Below are 17,950 nucleotides of genomic sequence, written 5' to 3'. Positions count from 1 at the left end.
GAAATTTTGATACTGTATCTCATAGTGTTCTGTGTGGATTTCGCATGTTCTACCCGTGTCTGTGTGTGTTTCCTCTGGCTTCCCCCAACAGTCCAAAGACATGCAGGTTGGGGTTAGGTTATCTCTGTATGTTCGCCCAGCGATACACTGGCGACCTCTCCAGGGCGTAGACCGCCTCTTGACCAATGTCGGCTGGGATTAGATCCAGCCCCCTAAAATCCTTTAAGGATTAGCAGTATAGATAACATATGGATGTATCTCAAAGACACCTACAATACACAAGCCCTCTGATATATGAAAACCACCCAAAATGTTATGTTTTCATTTGTGATATATTGCAGAAGGTCTGCGTTAATCTTGGTGGTACGTGTTCCTCTGTTTTTCTATTTAACCCTCGAACAAATGACCAGAGTGTGCGTCATAAGTACAAACAGCCTTAAAACAAGTTCATGTTAACATAGGTCGATAACTAACATATCACACTTTCGTATTCCTTCAAGATATTTGCCCTAGTTTGAAACTGATGATCAATATAAGCAGGATAAATATATATTTCCACAACTTTAACTTATTACAACTGACAGGCAAACGTTTTGAAGGCTAATACTTTGATTGAATTTCAAAACTTTATGAGGACATTTAATTTAATAATATACAATGTATGATACATCCTAAAGGTTACAATAATTACAACAAGGGTTTTTCAGTTGGTAAGAATTTTTATTTCCCCCCTTCACAAATGTCTCATAGTATATCTACCATACTTGTTTGTGGTTAATGATTTAAGAGTGGATGGAATGGTGAAAGGAGAGCGGACTCTTCTACAGCTCGCTGCGCTCCATCTGCTCTGCGTATTGTCGGCGCTTCTCTGGGAGGGTCTGAGTCATGAAGACAAACTGCTCCTTCTTCAGCTGCCGAGCAGGTGTCTGCTCCTTCAGTGCGATCGACAGGTATTCTTCTTCTGCTCCATACTTAGGCCAGTGGACAAGGCCGTGCCCATTAGGAGAACTACACAAGCGTGCACACACAAACACACAGGTTATAGATACGTTTGTCTTATCTCTATGTATATATAGTTGGGCCAACATGTGTAGCCAAAAGCCTGCAGCCACATGTTTCCTTTGTTCTGAAGACAAAGGAGAGGTTCAAGAACTCAGTCTCCCAGGGGGCTTCATCTTCACACCTAGGTGTTAAACCTGCCCCTGGACACACCTTTCCACCACTATTGGTCCCTGTGTGCCCCATGACGTCACCAGGCCAATAAAAGCCCAGTTCCCCCTGTCTTCTCTCTCTTCTCTACTCCTGGTATTAGAGGGTTACCTCTCCCTACCCAAGCCCTTTCGACCTCCAAGCAGGGATGCCTGGAGCAGACTGCTAAAACCTTCCAAAAGGCAGTGACGCAAGAGCCTGCCTAAGAACCTCAGCACAAGCAATTGGCCATGACACAAAGTGTGACCAGCAAATGTACAACCACAGGAACCACAACCAGCAAGACCACTTCACTGGACTTCAAACAGCATCTCAAAAAGGACCTTTTTTTCCCATTTTCATGATCTGGTGACACAACTGGGCTCATTACACTAGGCTACGCACAGGACTGTTCAATTCTATTCATGTGATGTTTTATAAGTTTGATTGCTGTTGTGATATTTGGTAATACGTTATTTGAAAGCTAATGTTAGCTCTTTTATGCTCGTCATAGAATCAGACTCTTTCTTTGCATGACTTTCTCTGACCTGGCACCAACACCTCACACACTCATCTCCCCCGAAACTTATCATATACATTTGATCACAGCCACATGATCCCAACCCTCCAGGGGGTCTTCATAGTGGCCAGCTGCCATTTTGAAAGCACACTTACTCACACACACATCTGCACATCTGTATATACTAAGTACAATTTCAGATAGTTTGTGTGTTTATACTTTTATTAGTTTTTATTTATCAATGTTTTTCTTTAACACACACGTGTCTTCATCAATGTTGCATAAGGGTGAATTTTGCCAACCTCTACACTGTCAATAACTACATATCCTTCAATTTAGCTAACTATTGATGTGATAATTTTGGTTAAAGTTATTAATTTAATTATTAATAATCACAACATATATGTATTTGATTCAAGGTCATACATACCCTGTGCGAGCAAAGTTGCCCCAGTAGCTCATCATGATTCTGCTAAAATCTTCCTCCTCTTCTGGGCATTTATCTGAAACAATGATAATGTGGTAAAACACTTAACCATGAACACAAACCACAACAGATCACCACATATCTGGTGGTCTATTGAGCCAGTAAGTTTGACATTGAGCTTACCAAGTAATTTGACATGGGTGGTTGTGAAACAGAATCCTGATACTGTGAAGATTTCATCTGCATGGTCACTCCCAACAAAGCTTGGCCTTTTTGCCTTCAGGGCACTGGGAGCATGATGGTACTCATACAGGTATACAGGGGCGCCTGCATCTGGTGGCAGATAAATGGGTGGGATACAGTAGATCTTGTTTATGAAAATGTGGGATGATAAATTGTAAATGATGCTTCTTTAATTGCGACAGGAAGGAAAATAATCAGAGACTTGGTGATGAAAATATGAAAAAGTATTTGGTTTAGGTTATGTTATTTTATAAGGTGAACATCTGTCTCCAGTGTTAAATTGAGGAATGTGGAGCATCTTGTTAAGTTATACTTAAGTTATACTTAACAAGATGCTTAACTTTTGGCTCATCAGCACCACATTATCATAAATATCGGGACTTTGAAAAAGATTGTGTAACAAAATGTGTCAATTCAGCTCAGTCTTGGGAGGAAATCATTTCTTAGTTACTCAAGGACTGGTTCTCCTTGTTGCTTATTTACAAAAGTTTCCATTTTCGAAATATGATAGCTGTTTTTCTTGTAAATTTACAACTTTATTGTGGTAATATTACAAATTAACCCTTGTAATATCACAACCTTGTTTGTGTAATATAATGGCTGTTTTCTCATTAAATTCCAACTTAATTCTCATATTATGAATTTTTCTCGTAATAACACAACTGAATTTCTGTAACATAAATATTAATTTTTCTCGAAATATTACGACTTCATTCTTGAAATGTCAATTGTTTTTCCTACACTATAGCCCTAATACTCATTAATATGTCATATTAAATACATTTACATTAGCATGTATAGAAAATTACCTCTGTGGGCATTAGCAGTCTTGATAGCTGGAATGTTAAATAACATATCTCCCAGCAACTAAGTGAATCCATTTCTGTTTTTCACTCGATCTTCACCGGTTCCGATGTATTCATCTAAAATCATATCTCTGATGATTGCAGTTTTGGGCTTGAGAAAAAACAATGAACACGTTTGTTTAAGAAACTTGAGCAAGATAAAAAAAAGAGTGATGCCGTAATGTGTAGCAGTGTTTGTCTTACATCACTGAAAAACATGGAGATTACGTTGACCACCTGCTCCCGATCTAATCCCTCTGTCCAGTTTGGAGGACACATAAACTGAGGGAAGAGGCAGCTGCAATTAAGGTTCTAGACACGCACAGCAGCAAAACAAGTGAACATCAGCAACATATTTCAGGAACAATCATGCACTCAGCACTTACACTTGGAAGTAACCAGCCACCTTCATCATTATTAACACCGGTCATTAAAGGCACAGTGGGAAATTCCTTTTTCAGGAAAATCTCATTCACAGTTTCAGTCAGAAAGTGTCCATCAACGTTTACACCAACTCTCAAGGTTTCATCCTGGAGAATAAAAAAGAAAGATTATATTTCACAGGAATCTTACAGAGGACATAGGCACACGGTCAATTAATCACATCGGCTGTGCATATAATATATCTCACCTTTGCAATAGTCACAACAGAATTGAAGTCGAGGTTTTTCAAGCAGTGGCTGATCTTCTCTGTGCTTTCCAGGCTACAGCCAGATCTATTTGCTACCATCTGAGGAAAGATACAAGAGGATCCATCTCAGCAATTCAGAAATCCAATAATATTCTTATGCACTGATCAATGTTTGCACAATTAAGTATGTACATAGATGCTTCACCTGTGCCATTGGAAGAGGATCACTTATCAAGAATGTATCCAATGCAGCAGTGCCACTCTCAGCGATGCCACGGTGGAGCAGGCCTTCGGTCAATGGTGAGAGGAGCTGTTGGTGAAAGCATCAGAAGAAGTGACAGCTGTGACTCTGCACTGACCTAAATGAAAGAGAACCTGTGGTAGCCTTAAGTTGTCAAAAAAACTCAAAAAGGTGTTTACTTTGTCCAGTTTGTGCTACTTTAAAAAAACATGGCGGCCTCCGTAGAGAGGACCCGCCCCCGATGTAAATATAAAGTATTTTAATATAAAGGGCCCATTCTAGGGTAAAGAAAACAACAATTCGTCCAATTTAGATGAAACACACTCGTGAAAACATCACTAGGATTATTTTAGAATCAATTTCAGCCCCTTTCCCCTAAATCTTACACACTGGACCTTCAAGATAAAAAAAAGAAAACTTGCACAGTGTTACTTTGAGGTCCCATCTCTGCAGATTGATCCTTACCAGGAGGCACACGCTCACTCCACCAGCAGACTCCCCAAATATCGTTACTGAATCTGGGTCTCCGCCAAAGTTGTGAATGTGCTGCTGGGTCCACCTCAGAGCTTCAACCTGGTCCAACAAGCCAAAGTTCCCGGACATGTGCTCATCTCCAGTGCTGCATAGAACCATATAGTTATAGTCTACCAGGCTACGTTCGCACAAGCTGGTAAAGTATCCAGATTTTCCCATTTTGTAATCCTTGTATTTTCATTGTAACTGTGCTTAGTAAGTCCAATAGTTTTTTACCTGAGCAAGCCCAGGAGTCCCAAGCGGTACTGGATCATAACTACGACCACATCCTGGTAAGCAGCCAGGGCGGAACCATCGTAAATTGAGGCTGACCCCGAAGTAAACCCTCCGCCATGGATCCAGACCATGACCTGTTAAAATACACCCTCATGTTTAGACATTATGAATTTCTTAAAAGCAATCAAACCGACAACCTCAGGAACAGTAACTAAACTTTTCCAGAGCTAAACCTTAGTGATTGATTTTGTTTACAGTACATCGACTCAGCTCTTATCCCCACAAACTCTCTTGACATCTTGGTCGGTGTCTTCTATGTGTATGGCTATGCTTTTTCAGACTGAGATATATTATTTCATTTTTGCACACACATCGGCTCCTCTGGACTTTCTGCAGACTTTATACTTGGGGGACAGGCAGAGAAAGTCAGCAGATAATCCAGAGGAACGCACTCAGACATCTGCGTTCACACATGCAACAAGGACTTCTTACCGGGAGCTTGGCATCTTGAGCTCTGTTTGCAGGCGTGTAGATGTTGAGGTAGAGGCAGTCTTCTGAAATGTCTGGAACATGTGCCACCCCAATGTCGACTTTCTCAATCAGATTTAAAAGCATCTCTTTATTCTGAACACAACTGAAAGGGAGAAGTATTTCATCAACAAGTATTGGACGTGATTCCCACCGGTGGGACATGGAACAGCTGGAGCACATGGATGCCTTACATGGGCGGCTGCTTGGTAGCGTCTCTCATTCCCTCCCATCCCTCTGCAGGCTGGGGTGCAGCCAGTCTCAGAGCAGGGCCTATGGGTGGCTTGGCAAACGGGACACCCAGGAAGGCGTGGACCCCGGGCTCCTTCCCCTTTACACTCACATACTCACCTCTCAGGCTCCCGAGCTTCGTGTGAACTTCAGGTGCTGTCAGAATATAGTGGGACTCAGTAGAGAATCTGAATGTGACACTTCACAAGGACAAAATCATGAAGTTTAGATATGTAACAAATATAACAAATGTAACAAAAAAGGTCTCCAAACATTCAGGTTCTTCACGAGGAGGTTGTATCATATCACACATTCCTGGTCATTTTCTACCTGTGGGTGAGTGGGGGACACACCCTCAGTCCAAGCACTGTGTTGGTCATTTGACGTGAGCATGAAGTCAGTATAACAAAAGGTTATCTTAAATCATGAAAAGGAGCAGTGTGCGTGTGACATGATGTTCACCTTTGAACGCACAGTATCACCAGTGGATGTAAGGTAAAAGGGCACATTAAAGGAGTGAGCCGGAGAAAGGGAGAGAAACAGAGGAGTGAGCCGGAGAAAGTGAGAGAAACAGAGGAGTAAGCCGGAGAAAGTTGAGAAACAGAGGAGTGAGCCGGAGAAAGTGAGAGAAACAGAGGAGTGAGACGGAGAAAGGGAGAGAAACAGAGGAGTGAGATGGAGAAAGTTGAGAAACAGAGGAGTGAGACGGAGAAAGTGAGAGAAACAGAGGAGTGAGACGGAGAAAGGGAGAGAAACAGAGGAGTGAGATGGAGAAAGTTGAGAAACAGAGGAGTGAGACGGAGAAAGGGTGAGAAACAGAGGAGTGAGACGGAGAAAGGGTGAGAAACAGACGAACAAAGTGGGGGAGTGGGATATAAGAGGGGAAGAAAGTGATTCTAAAACTGTTCAATTGTTAAGATGTGTTGAGATTTATTATCTGTAAAATTGGTTGAGACTTTTGAGTCAAGATGTGAAACAGAAAAAGGGAAATTCAAGCTTTTGCTCCCTTTATTTCATTTTTCTGAAGTTAAGCCCTTTATTTGAATATGCACAATTTTCACATTTTATTTATTTTCTCTTATTTTGAAATGCAGCCCTACTTTTATTTAGTTAATGAGAGAACATTATACATATCTGCAATCATACATATATGTTCAGTTCTATGTTACGTGACAATAAATATTGTCAAAGTTTTTGAATCGTACTGAATTCATTTGATTTGACAGTCAGGTATTTAGTACATGCAGATGTTGATACAACTACTAGGCTACTTAAATATATATCACACTAAATAGTTAGACATTATGATCTTCCGGACCTTTGCTTCAAGAAATTTTCTCTAACTGGACCTCTTTACATTTTAGTTGAATACCCCTGCTCTAGAGTCTAGACCTCAATTGAACTTCTGTCAGAGGATGTTGTAACATATTACGCAAGTCTGGTAACGGTACATGTTAACAAAGCTGCAGGCATGTCACTTGTCTTCACAGTTACTTTCTGGTGGTGTACTCACCATGTGGGTCAGCAGCAGCAGCAGCAGCAGCACAGACACTCAGCACTGACAGGAGACTGAGGACAGTTTGCTTTGCACGGGGCTCCATGGTCTCTCTCCTGCTTTCGGTCCAGCACACAGAAAGCACCGCCTGCGAAGTTTCCTCTGGACAACTCGGTGTCTCTCACGCACGGGAGCGCGCCTGCTGTAAAAGGGAGGCGGGGCGACGGGACAGCGTCTCGATTTCCCCCAATGTAGAAGACTCGCTTATTCATCGTTATGTAATGTGTTTTTATTAACACGGTTTTTTACACTATCACATGGCTCATCAATTAAGATTAATGCTTGAATATATATTTATGCTATTTCATAACAGTAATAAAGTTACAATTTATAATAATATAAGTTATACGAAATTTATGACATGTATGTCGTAATATTATATTTTATTATATTATATATAGGTGCTTTATATAAAAAGGTCAGTGATATGATCTGAACTCCAACGCACAGAGGAAGGACTCTCTCCTCTGAGAAGTAAACACACTGACCTGCCACAAAAATCCACTTTCACTGGAGTGACAGCCTTAAAACAAGTTCATGTTAACATAGGTCGATAACTAACACATCACACTTTCGTATTCCTTCAAGATATTTGCCCTAGTTTGAAACGGATGATCAATATAAGCAGGATAAATATATATTTCCACAACGTTAACTTATTACAACTGACAGGCAAACGTTTTGAAGGCTAATAGTTTGATTGAATTTCAAAACTTTATGAGGACATTTAATTTAATAATATACAATGTATGATACATCCTAAAGGTTACAATAATTACAACAAGGGTTTTTCAGTTGGTTAGAATTTTTATTTCCCCCCTTCACAAATGTCTCATAGTATATCTACCATACTTGTTTGTGGTTAATGATTTAAAAGTGGATGGAATGGTGAAAGGAGAGCGGACTCTTCTACAGCTCGCTGCGCTCCATCTGCTCTGCGTATTGTCGGAGCTTCTCTGGGAGGGTCTGAGTCATGAAGACAAACTGCTCCTTCTTCAGCTGCCGAGCAGGTGTCTGCTCCTTCAGTGCGATCGACAGGTATTCTTCTTCTGCTCCATACTTAGGCCAGTGGACAAGGCCGTGCCCATTAGGAGAACTACACAAGCGTGCACACACAAACACACAGGTTATAGATACGTTTGTCTTATCTCTATGTATATATAGTTGGGCCAACATGTGTAGCCAAAAGCCTGCAGCCACATGTTTCCTTTGTTCTGAAGACAAAGGAGAGGTTCAAGGACTCAGTCTCCCAGGGGGCTTCATCTTCACACCTAGGTGTTAAACCTGCCCCTGGACACACCTTTCCACCACTATTGGTTCCTGTGTGCCCCATGACGTCACCAGGCCAATAAAAGCCCAGTTCCCCCTGTCTTCTCTCTCTTCTCTACTCCGGGAGAAGAGGGTTACCTCTCCCTACCCAAGCCCTTTCGACCTCCAAGCAGGGATGCCTGGAGCAGACTGCTAAAACCTTCCAAAAGGCAGTGACGCAAGAGCCTGCCTAAGAACCTCAGCACAAGCAATTGGCCATGACACAAAGTGTGACCAGCAGATGTACAACCACAGGAACCACAACCAGCAAGACCACTTCACTGGACTTCAAACAGCATCTCAAAAAGGACCTTTTTTTCCCATTTTCATGATCTGGTGACACAACTGGGCTCATTACACTAGGCTACGCACAGGACTGTTCAATTCTATTCATGTGATGTTTTATAAGTTTGATTGCTGTTGTTGTGATCTTTGGTAATACGTTATTTGAAAGCTAATGTTAGCTCTTTTATGCTCGTCATAGAATCAGACTCTTTCTTTGCATGCACCTAACTACTTTCTCTGACCTGGCACCAACACCTCACACACTCATCTCCCCCGAAACTTAACACGTACATTTGATCTCAGCCACATGATCCCAACCCTCCAGGGGGTCTTCATAGTGGCCAGCTGCCATTTTGAAAGCACACTTACTCACACACTCATCTGCACATCTGTATATACTAAGTACACTTTCAGTTAGTTTGTGTGTTTATACTTTAATTAACTATAATTATTTTTTATTTATCAATGTTTTTCTTTAACACACACGTGTCTTCATCAATGTTGCATAAGGGTGAATTTTGCCAACCTCTACACTGTCAATAACTACATATCCTTCAACTTTGCTAACTATTGATGTGATAATTTTGGTTAAAGTTATTAATTTAATTATTAATCAGAGTTCCAAATTTGTAGTTAGTACTTAAACAAGACTTAATCAATAAATTGGCTATCTTTTCCATTCTTATGAAGGGTGGTGCCCCGAGGTAGCTTTACTGTCAATTAAAGTTAATATTCATATTTGTAATATTAATATTGAATATTTTTTCTGATAACCAACCCTTGTTGTGTTGTCCCCACTCCTCCTCCTCCTCCTCCTCCTCCTCCTCCTCCTCCTCCTCGGACTGTGGACCCTAACACCCCCCCCTCACATAGCCCACCACATATTAGCACACACACGTAGGGCAATAGACAAGTGAGCAGCCCTTGCAGATGTATTTGTTACACCTGCGGCACACGGTGTGAGTTTTACAGTCCTTTTTCGTGGGGCATATCTGACACCTCTTCCTCTTACTCGCCCCGAGCGGGGCTGCTGCGGCGGCGACTAGGGCTAGGGAGGAGGCCGGACTCTCGGGTCGAGCGTCGTCGTGGTCAAGAGCTCTCCGTGTGGCGGCGGCGGCAGCGGCGGCTTTCACAGCCTTCACAACCGCGGCGGACGCTTCCGTGCGGGGGATGCGCTCCCTTCGTGCGATGAACGGTGTCACGAGTCTTTCCCAGCTGCTCGAGGAACACCCTCCGCTTGTTCCGCTTGCCCGGCATCCAGTCGGGGTTGATCTCTCTCCATATCACGAAGGTGTTGTACGAAGAGACGTCGAGGATGTTGTGGAAGACGACCAGGGGCCAGCGCGCGGTCATCCTCCTGCAGCTGTACATTCCGATCACCTTGTCTAGGTTGTCCACGCTTCCTTTGTTGCGGTTGTAGTCCAGGACGATGACCGGTTTCCCGTCCTCGCGGTTGCTGACGTCGGCCTCCGCGTGCCGCATGCTCAGGAGCACCACGTTCTTGTTTTTCTTTGGGATGTAGGACACCAGAGTGGCGGTGGGCGTGAAGGCGAACCTGGATGAGAACACCTCTCTTCCCTTGACCGCGAGCAGCCCGGTCGGGAGCTCGGGCTTGTTCTTCCGAACCGTGCCGACCACGGTGATCTTCCTCTCCAGGAGCTGCCGCGCGAGTTCGTAGGAGGTGAAGTAATTGTCGCACGTGACGTTGCGACCGCGCAGTCCCTCCGTGACATCGAGCATGACCCACATGCCCTGGTTCCTCTCCGGGCGTCCGCCGCTCGGCTTTCCGGTGTAAACTTGCATCTTCCAAGCGTAGCTGGATTTGGCGTCGCAGGCCACCCACGACTTGATACCGTATTTCGCCGGCTTGCTGGGCATGTACTGTCGGAAAGGACACCGGCCTGGGGAGAAGAAGAGGAGGAGGAGGAGAGGAGAGGAGAGGAGAGGAGATGCGAATGTTGACAGGAGAGGAGAAGAGATGAGAGGAGAGGAGATGAGGACGAGGACTAGCAGCCGCTAGATAGCTATAGCTACTTAACATAACATAACATAACATAACATAATAATATCAAAAAAACGAAAAAAAAGAATTACCTCTGAACGGAACCAGTTGCTCGTCCACGGTCACTTCGGGCCCCGGGTTGTAGAGGCGCGGCAGCCGCGTGGGTGCCAGACCTCTCGCATGGCCGCCAATTTGTCCGCCGCGTGTCTCGTCTCGCGGTCGTCGAAGGGCAGCAGTCTGGAGTACGTGTGAAAGACTTTGAGCGGCATCGTGGCACGAAATAGTCCATCCCTTTCCAGTCGTCGCCATATTTTCGACGACCCTCCAGATTCGTCATCTCCAGGATGATGTTCTCTGCCGTCGAGGCTACGTCATGGGCGCGGGACGTCGCGTGCGTCGTGGGGCCCGGGGGGACCCCGATGGGCGTAGCGGCGGCGGCTTTGAGCCGCAGCAGAGGAGGAGGAGGAGCAGCAGCCCTGACCATGTTATTTCTCCGTTTCTTGACAGGAAGGTCTCTCTTTCCACGAGTCCAGTGGTGGTGGTGGTGGTGGTCTTCTCCTTCTCCTTCGCCTCGGTCTTCTTCTTCTTCTTCTTCTTCATCTTCTTCTGAGGATGAGCACAATGATGAATCTGCCGCAGCATCCCGCACTGGGTCGTAGTCTTCATCGCCGTCTTCGTCGTCGTCGTCTCTGTCTTCTTCTCGGTCCGCTTCTCGGTCCGCTTCTCGGTCCGCTTCTCGGTCTTGCTCTTCTGCATCCTCTTCCGGTTCAGAGGATTGTTGCTGGGAGAACAGCTGTTGGAGAACCTGTTCTCTGGTGAAACGCGCTTGACGTGACATCGTGACCTGGTCAGGGAGAACGGCACACGGACGTGTCCTGACTTATACCGGATATATTGTTAGTAATCTATTTATATCCCTATACACGCGCACACATGTTGGGGTTGGGGAATTGCTTGACAATACAGCTGATTCCAATTGTGATCTCGGGAGAAACACACCGGCTTCTCTGTGGGTCTCAATGACCCCAGGAGAATGACAATCCGTGGGTCACCCTAACCCGAACCCTGAGCGTGCGCTCACACACACGCGCGCACGCAGGGACAAAACGATGCCACGCTTAAGTTATAATAATCACAACATATATGTATTTGATTCGAGGTCATACATACCCTGTGCGAGCAAAGTTGCCCCAGTAGCTCATCATGATTCTGCTAAAATCTTCCTCCTCTTCTGGGCATTTATCTGAAACAATGATAATGTGGTAAAACACTTAACCATGAACACAAACCACAACAGATCACCACATATCTGGTGGTCTATTGAGCCAGTAAGTTTGACATTGAGCTTACCAAGTAATTTGACATGGGTGGTTGTGAAACAGAATCCTGATACTGTGAAGATTTCATCTGCATGGTCACTCCCAACAAAGCTTGGCCTTTTTGCCTTCAGGGCACTGGGAGCATGATGGTACTCATACAGGTATACAGGGGCGCCTGCATCTGGTGGCAGATAAATGGGTGGGATACAGTAGATCTTGTGTATGAAAATGTGGGACGATAAATATTAATTGATGCTTCTTTAATTGCGACAGGAAGGAAAATAATCAGAGACTTGGTGATGAAAATATGAAAAAGTATTTGGTTTAGGTTATGTTATTTTATAAGGTGAACATCTGTCTCCAGTGTTAAATTGAGGAATGTGGAGCATCTTGTTAAGTTATACTTAAGTTATACTTAACAAGATGCTTAACTTTTGGCTCATCAGCACCACATTATCATAAATATCGGGACTTTGAAAAAGATTGTGCAACAAAATGTGTCAATTCTGAAAAAAGAACAACTCAGTCTTGGGAGAAATTGCATCTTTTGTTGAGGAGGAAATCATTTCTTAGTTACTCAAGGACTGGTTCTCCTTGCTGCTTATTTACAAAATGTTCCATTTTCGAAATATGATAGCTGTTTTTCTTGTAAATTTACAACTTTATTGTTGTAATATTACAAATTTACCCTTGTAATATCACAACCTTATTTGTGTAATATAATGGCTGTTTTCTCATTAAATTCCTTAATTCTCATAATATTATGAATTTATTCTCGTAATAACACAGCTGAATTTCTATAATATATATATTTATTTTTCTCGAAATATTACTCGAAATTTTTTTTCCTACACTATAGCCCTAATACTCATATTAATATGTCATATTAAATACATTTACATTAGCATGTATAGAAAATTACCTCTGTGGGCATTAGCAGTCTTGATAGCTGGAATGTTAAATAACATATCTCCCAGCAACTGAGTGAATCCATTTCTGTTTTTCACTCGATCTTCACCGGTTCCGATGTATTCATCTAAAATCATATCTCTGATGATTGCAGTTTTGGGCTTGAGAAAAAACAATAAACACGTTTGTTTAAGAAACTTTTTAAGAAGATAAAAAAAGAGTGATGCCGTAATGTGTAGCAGTGTTTGTCTTACATCACTGAAAAACATGGAGATTACGTTGACCACCTGCTCCCGATCTAATCCCTCTGTCCAGTTTGGAGGACACATAAACTGAGGGAAGAGGCAGCTGCAATTAAGGTTCTAGACACGCACAGCAGCAAAACAAGTGAACATCAGCAACATATTTCAGGAACAATCATGCACTCAGCACTTACACTTGGAAGTAACCAGCCACCTTCATCATTATTAACACCGGTCATTACAGGCACAGTGGGAAATTCCTTTTTCAGGAAAATCTCATTCACAGTTTGATTCAGAAAGTGTCCATCAACGTTTACACCAACTCTCAAGGTTTCATCCTGGAGAATAAAAAAGAAAGATTATATTTCACAGGAATCTTACAGAGGACATAGGCACACGGTCAATTAATCACATCGGCTGTGCATATAATATATCTCACCTTTGCAATAGTCACAACAGAATTGAAGTCGAGGTTTTTCAAGCAGTGGCTGATCTTCTCTGTGCTTTCCAGGCTACAGCCAGATCTATTTGCTACCATCTGAGGAAAGATACAAGAGGATCCATCTCAGCAATTCAGAAATCCAATAATATTCTTATGCACTGATCAATGTTTGCACAATTAAGTATGTACATAGATGCTTCACCTGTGCCATTGGAAGAGGATCACTTATCAAGAGTGTATCCAATGCAGCAGTGCCACTCTCAGCGATGCCACGGTGGAGCAGGCCTTCGGTCAATGGTGAGAGGAGCTGTTGGTGAAAGCATCAGAAGAAGTGACAGCTGTGACTCTGCACTGACCTAAATGAAAGAGAACCTGTGGTAGCCTTAAGTTGTCAAAAAAACTCAAAAAGGTGTTTACTTTGTCCAGTTTGTGCTACTTTAAAAAAACATGGCGGCCTCCGTAGAGAGGACCCGCCCCCGATGTAAATATAAAGTATTTTAATATAAAGGGCCCATTCTAGGGTAAAGAAAACAACAATTCGTCCAATTTAGATGAAACACACTAGTGAAAACATCACTAGGATTATTTTAGAATCAATTTCAGCCCCTTTCCCCTAAATCTTAAACACTGGACCTTCAAGATAAAAAAAAGAAAACTTGCACAGTGTTACTTTGAGGTCCCATCTCTGCAGATTGATCCTTACCAGGAGGGACACGCTCACTCCACCAGCAGATTCCCCAAATATCGTTACTGAATCTGGGTCTCCGCCAAAGTTGTGAATGTGCTGCTGGGTCCACCTCAGAGCTTCAACCTGGTCCAACAAGCCAAAGTTCCCGGACATGTGCTCATCTCCAGTGCTGCATAGAACCATATAGTTATAGTCTACCAGGCTACGTTCGCACAAGCTGGTAAAGTATCCAGATTTTCCCATTTTGTAATCCTTGTATTTTCATTGTAACTGTGCTTAGTAAGTCCAATAGTTTTTTACCTGAGCAAGCCCAGGAGTCCCAAGCGGTACTGGATCATAACTACGACCACATCCTGGTAAGCAGCCAGGCGGAACCATCGTAAATTGAGGCTGACCCGAAGTAAACCCTCCGCCATGGATCCAGACCATGACCTTTAAATCATTTGCTGCTTTTCAGACTGAGATATATTATTTCATTTTTGCACACACATCGGCTCCTCTGGACTTTCTGCAGACTTTATACTTGGGGGACAGGCAGAAGTCAGCAGATAATCAGAGGAACGCACTCAGACATCTGCGTTCACACATGCAACAAGGACTTCTTACCGGGAGCTTGGCATCTTGAGCTCTGTTTGCAGGCGTGTAGATGTTGAGGTAGAGGCAGTCTTCTGAAATGTCTGGAACATGTGCCACCCCAATGTCGACTTTCTCAATCAGATTTAAAAGCATCTCTTTATTCTGAACACAACTGAAAGGGAGAAGTATTTCATCAACAAGTATTGGACGTGATTCCCACCGGTGGGACATGGAACAGCTGGAGCACATGGATGCCTTACATGGGCGGCTGCTTGGTAGCGTCTCTCGTTCCCTCCCATCCCTCTGCAGGCTGGGGTGCAGCCAGTCTCAGAGCAGGGCCTATGGGTGGCTTGGCAAACGGGACACCCAGGAAGGCGTGGACCCCGGGCTCCTTCCCCTTTACACTCACATACTCACCTCTCAGGCTCCCGAGCTTCGTGTGAACTTCAGGTGCTGTCAGAATATAGTGGGACTCAGTAGAGAATCTGAATGTGACGCTTCACATGGACAAAATCATGAAGTTTAGATATGTAACAAATATAACAAATGTAACAAAAAAGGTCTCCAAACATTCAGGTTCTTCACGAGGAGGTTGTATCATATCACACATTCCTGGTCATTTTCTACCTGTGGGTGAGTGGGGGACACACCCTCAGTCCAAGCACTGTGTTGGTCATTTGACGTGAGCATGAAGTCAGTATAACAAAAGGTTATCTTAAATCATGAAAAGGAGCAGTGTGCGTGTGACATGATGTTCACCTTTGAACGCACAGTATCACCAGTGGATGTAAGGTAAAAGGGCACATTAAAATGTGAACTGATAAGTGCTGTGACGGACATATTCAAACTGGACGGAGCACCAGTTCTTCAGACTAACAGTGTAATCAGATCCAAAGGTAATGCGTTTCATGTATTATGAGAGATCACCATGCACAGAAATTAGTTTTCTCATAAATACTTATCGGCCTGCAGCATGTCAACAATGACAAACAAGGATAATAATAATCATCATCCTCAAGGTTTGCTTGTGTTTTGCATTTAATCGCTAGACCTCAATTGAACTTCTGTTGTAACATATTACGCAAGTCTGGTAACGATACACTCTTTCCCATATATTGGATTAACTTGAAGCAGGTTCTTCCTAAATGGTTAAAACTGCTAATGTGCATGGGATATTGTTTTCACCTTTGAACACAGAGGCTGTCACCAAATGTGGGTGTAAGGTGACGCCTGAGTGCAGCGAGAGTCTAACTGAGCACAAGTTCTACAGGTTAACAAAGCTGCAGGCATGTCACTTGTTTTCCCAGTTACTTTCTGGTGGTGTACTCACCATGTGGGTCAGCAGCAGCAGCAGCAGCACAGACACTCAGCACTGACAGGAGACTGAGGACAGTTTGCTTTGCACGGGGCTCCATGGTCTCTCTCCTGCTTTCGGGTCCAGCACACAGGAAGCACCGCCTGCGAAGTTTCCTTTTTACAACTCGGTGTCGAGCCGCGGGGACGGTTTCTCTCACGCCTGCTGTAAAGGGGAGGCGGGGCGACGGGACAGCGTCTCGATTTCCCCCAATGTAGAGGACTCGCTTATTCATCGTTATGTAATGTGTTTTTATTAACAAGGTTTTTTACGCTATCATATGGCTCAGCAATTAAGATTAATGCTTGAATATATATATATATGCTTTTTCATAATAGTAATAAAGTTATAATTTATAATAATATAAGTTATACGGAATTTATGGCATGTATGTCGTAATATTATATTTTATTATATTATATATATATATATATGTGCTTTATATAAAAGGTCAGTGATATGATCTGAACTCCAACGCACAGAGGAAGGACTCTCTCCTCTGAGAAGTAAACACACTGACCTGCCACAAAAATCCACTTTCACTGGAGTCGGAATACACGACAGTGTGGATCATGGGTTTAAAATATACTTCCGCTGATGTTCTTCCTGTTAAATGTCAAATTTCAACAACTGAATTCTGTTCACCTCAAATGTTCTGTGATGCAAGTAAAAATCTCAGACATGATTCAAACCAAATCTTTGTAAAAGCCCTTGATTCACCAGTGGTATGTGAGATGATGCTCTTTGGGATTTTGGGTGAACAGACCATTTAAAGAGTAAGACGAGCAGAATATGTTTCTGCTGACCTCTAGTGGTTAAACTTCTTGCTTGTATTTTTATTGATTTATTCATATAAAATGTATCATCATCATTGTTTTGAAAACATCATTAATCTACATATGTACCCCCCCCCCAAAAAAAACTTTAAATATACAATATATCTGTATATACAGTCTCTGTTTAACTGCAGATTCATTATACTTCATGCAGGGACCTTGGTCTCCCTCTGGCAGCCATTGGTATGTACTACAGTGGTTGAGATTCAAAAACAATATCCTGCATCTATCTACTCGATGCTGTTTAAGATAAAGACTAAACAATGTCCATTCTCACAGCAACATCAGCCCAAACAGTTGAACATCAAGGGGCGTAGACTGTTTATGAACGTAAACAGTGTATCCTTACTGTTTACATTCATAAACTAAATACTTACAGCCTGAAAATAATATTACACATCACGTTGTATTTGTTTTGCAATGAAAGGGGGAAAAAAAAGTATTCTTTATTTTTTCCTGAGCGGCATCACAGGAGAGTCACAGGGAAAGGAACCAATGGGAGTGCGTCAAATTAGCAGATACAGACAGTTATAAACCAGATGTGCTAATATTGTGCCTTCAAACTAAAGCAACATCTTTGTTTGTCTTTGAGGGAAAAAAGATGCTTTAAAAATAAATAAATAAATAAATAAAACAAGATATTCTCTTTTTGTCCCCTGAGTGACGTCACAGGAGCGTCAGAGCCGGTGCTTGAAGGAACAAACACAAACGCGTCAAGTTGGCAGATATCCACCGGAAGTGCTACAAATATGCCTTCACAATAAAGCAACACAATAGTTCACCTTTAGAAAAATGGAGGCTTTATCGCAAGAAAATAAAGTCGATGTGTA

General features: G+C 42.8%; 3 protein-coding genes across 3 annotated transcripts; all 3 read right to left on the bottom strand.

Annotated features, from left to right (window-relative positions):
- Window positions 1-699: 699 nt before the first annotated feature.
- Window positions 700-7,288, bottom strand: LOC118109585 (fatty acyl-CoA hydrolase precursor, medium chain). The gene is given in 13 exon segments (XM_035156834.2): window positions 700-1,008; window positions 2,139-2,211; window positions 2,319-2,468; window positions 3,188-3,335; window positions 3,428-3,505; window positions 3,610-3,753; window positions 3,855-3,953; window positions 4,060-4,164; window positions 4,561-4,714; window positions 4,846-4,979; window positions 5,338-5,479; window positions 5,568-5,760; window positions 7,118-7,288. Coding segments are annotated over 13 exon segments (1,695 nt in total). The 5' UTR covers window positions 7,206-7,288; the 3' UTR covers window positions 700-821.
- Window positions 7,289-7,946: 658 nt separating this feature from the next.
- Window positions 7,947-16,534, bottom strand: ces2b (carboxylesterase 2b). Its single transcript, XM_035156833.2, is given in 15 exon segments — window positions 7,947-8,255; window positions 11,925-11,997; window positions 12,105-12,254; window positions 12,996-13,143; window positions 13,237-13,314; window positions 13,419-13,562; window positions 13,664-13,762; window positions 13,869-13,973; window positions 14,370-14,523; window positions 14,655-14,727; window positions 14,730-14,756; window positions 14,759-14,786; window positions 14,961-15,102; window positions 15,191-15,383; window positions 16,261-16,534. Coding segments are annotated over 15 exon segments (1,860 nt in total). The 5' UTR covers window positions 16,520-16,534; the 3' UTR covers window positions 7,947-8,068.
- LOC118109587 (piggyBac transposable element-derived protein 4-like) lies at window positions 9,680-11,073 on the bottom strand. Its single transcript, XM_035156836.2, has 2 exons — window positions 10,847-11,073; window positions 9,680-10,653 (listed from the first exon to the last, which is right to left on the bottom strand). The coding sequence occupies exons 1-2, from the start codon at window positions 11,061-11,063 to the stop codon at window positions 9,842-9,844; spliced, it is 1,029 nt and encodes a 342-aa protein (XP_035012727.2). The 5' UTR covers window positions 11,064-11,073; the 3' UTR covers window positions 9,680-9,841.
- Window positions 16,535-17,950: the final 1,416 nt, after the last annotated feature.

Source organism: Hippoglossus stenolepis, chromosome 5 (assembly GCF_022539355.2).
Source record: "Hippoglossus stenolepis isolate QCI-W04-F060 chromosome 5, HSTE1.2, whole genome shotgun sequence".
Lineage (NCBI taxonomy): Eukaryota > Metazoa > Chordata > Actinopteri > Pleuronectiformes > Pleuronectidae > Hippoglossus > Hippoglossus stenolepis.
The sequence above is the reverse complement of the archived record's forward strand: the minus strand, read 5'-3'. Positions and strand labels throughout refer to the sequence as shown.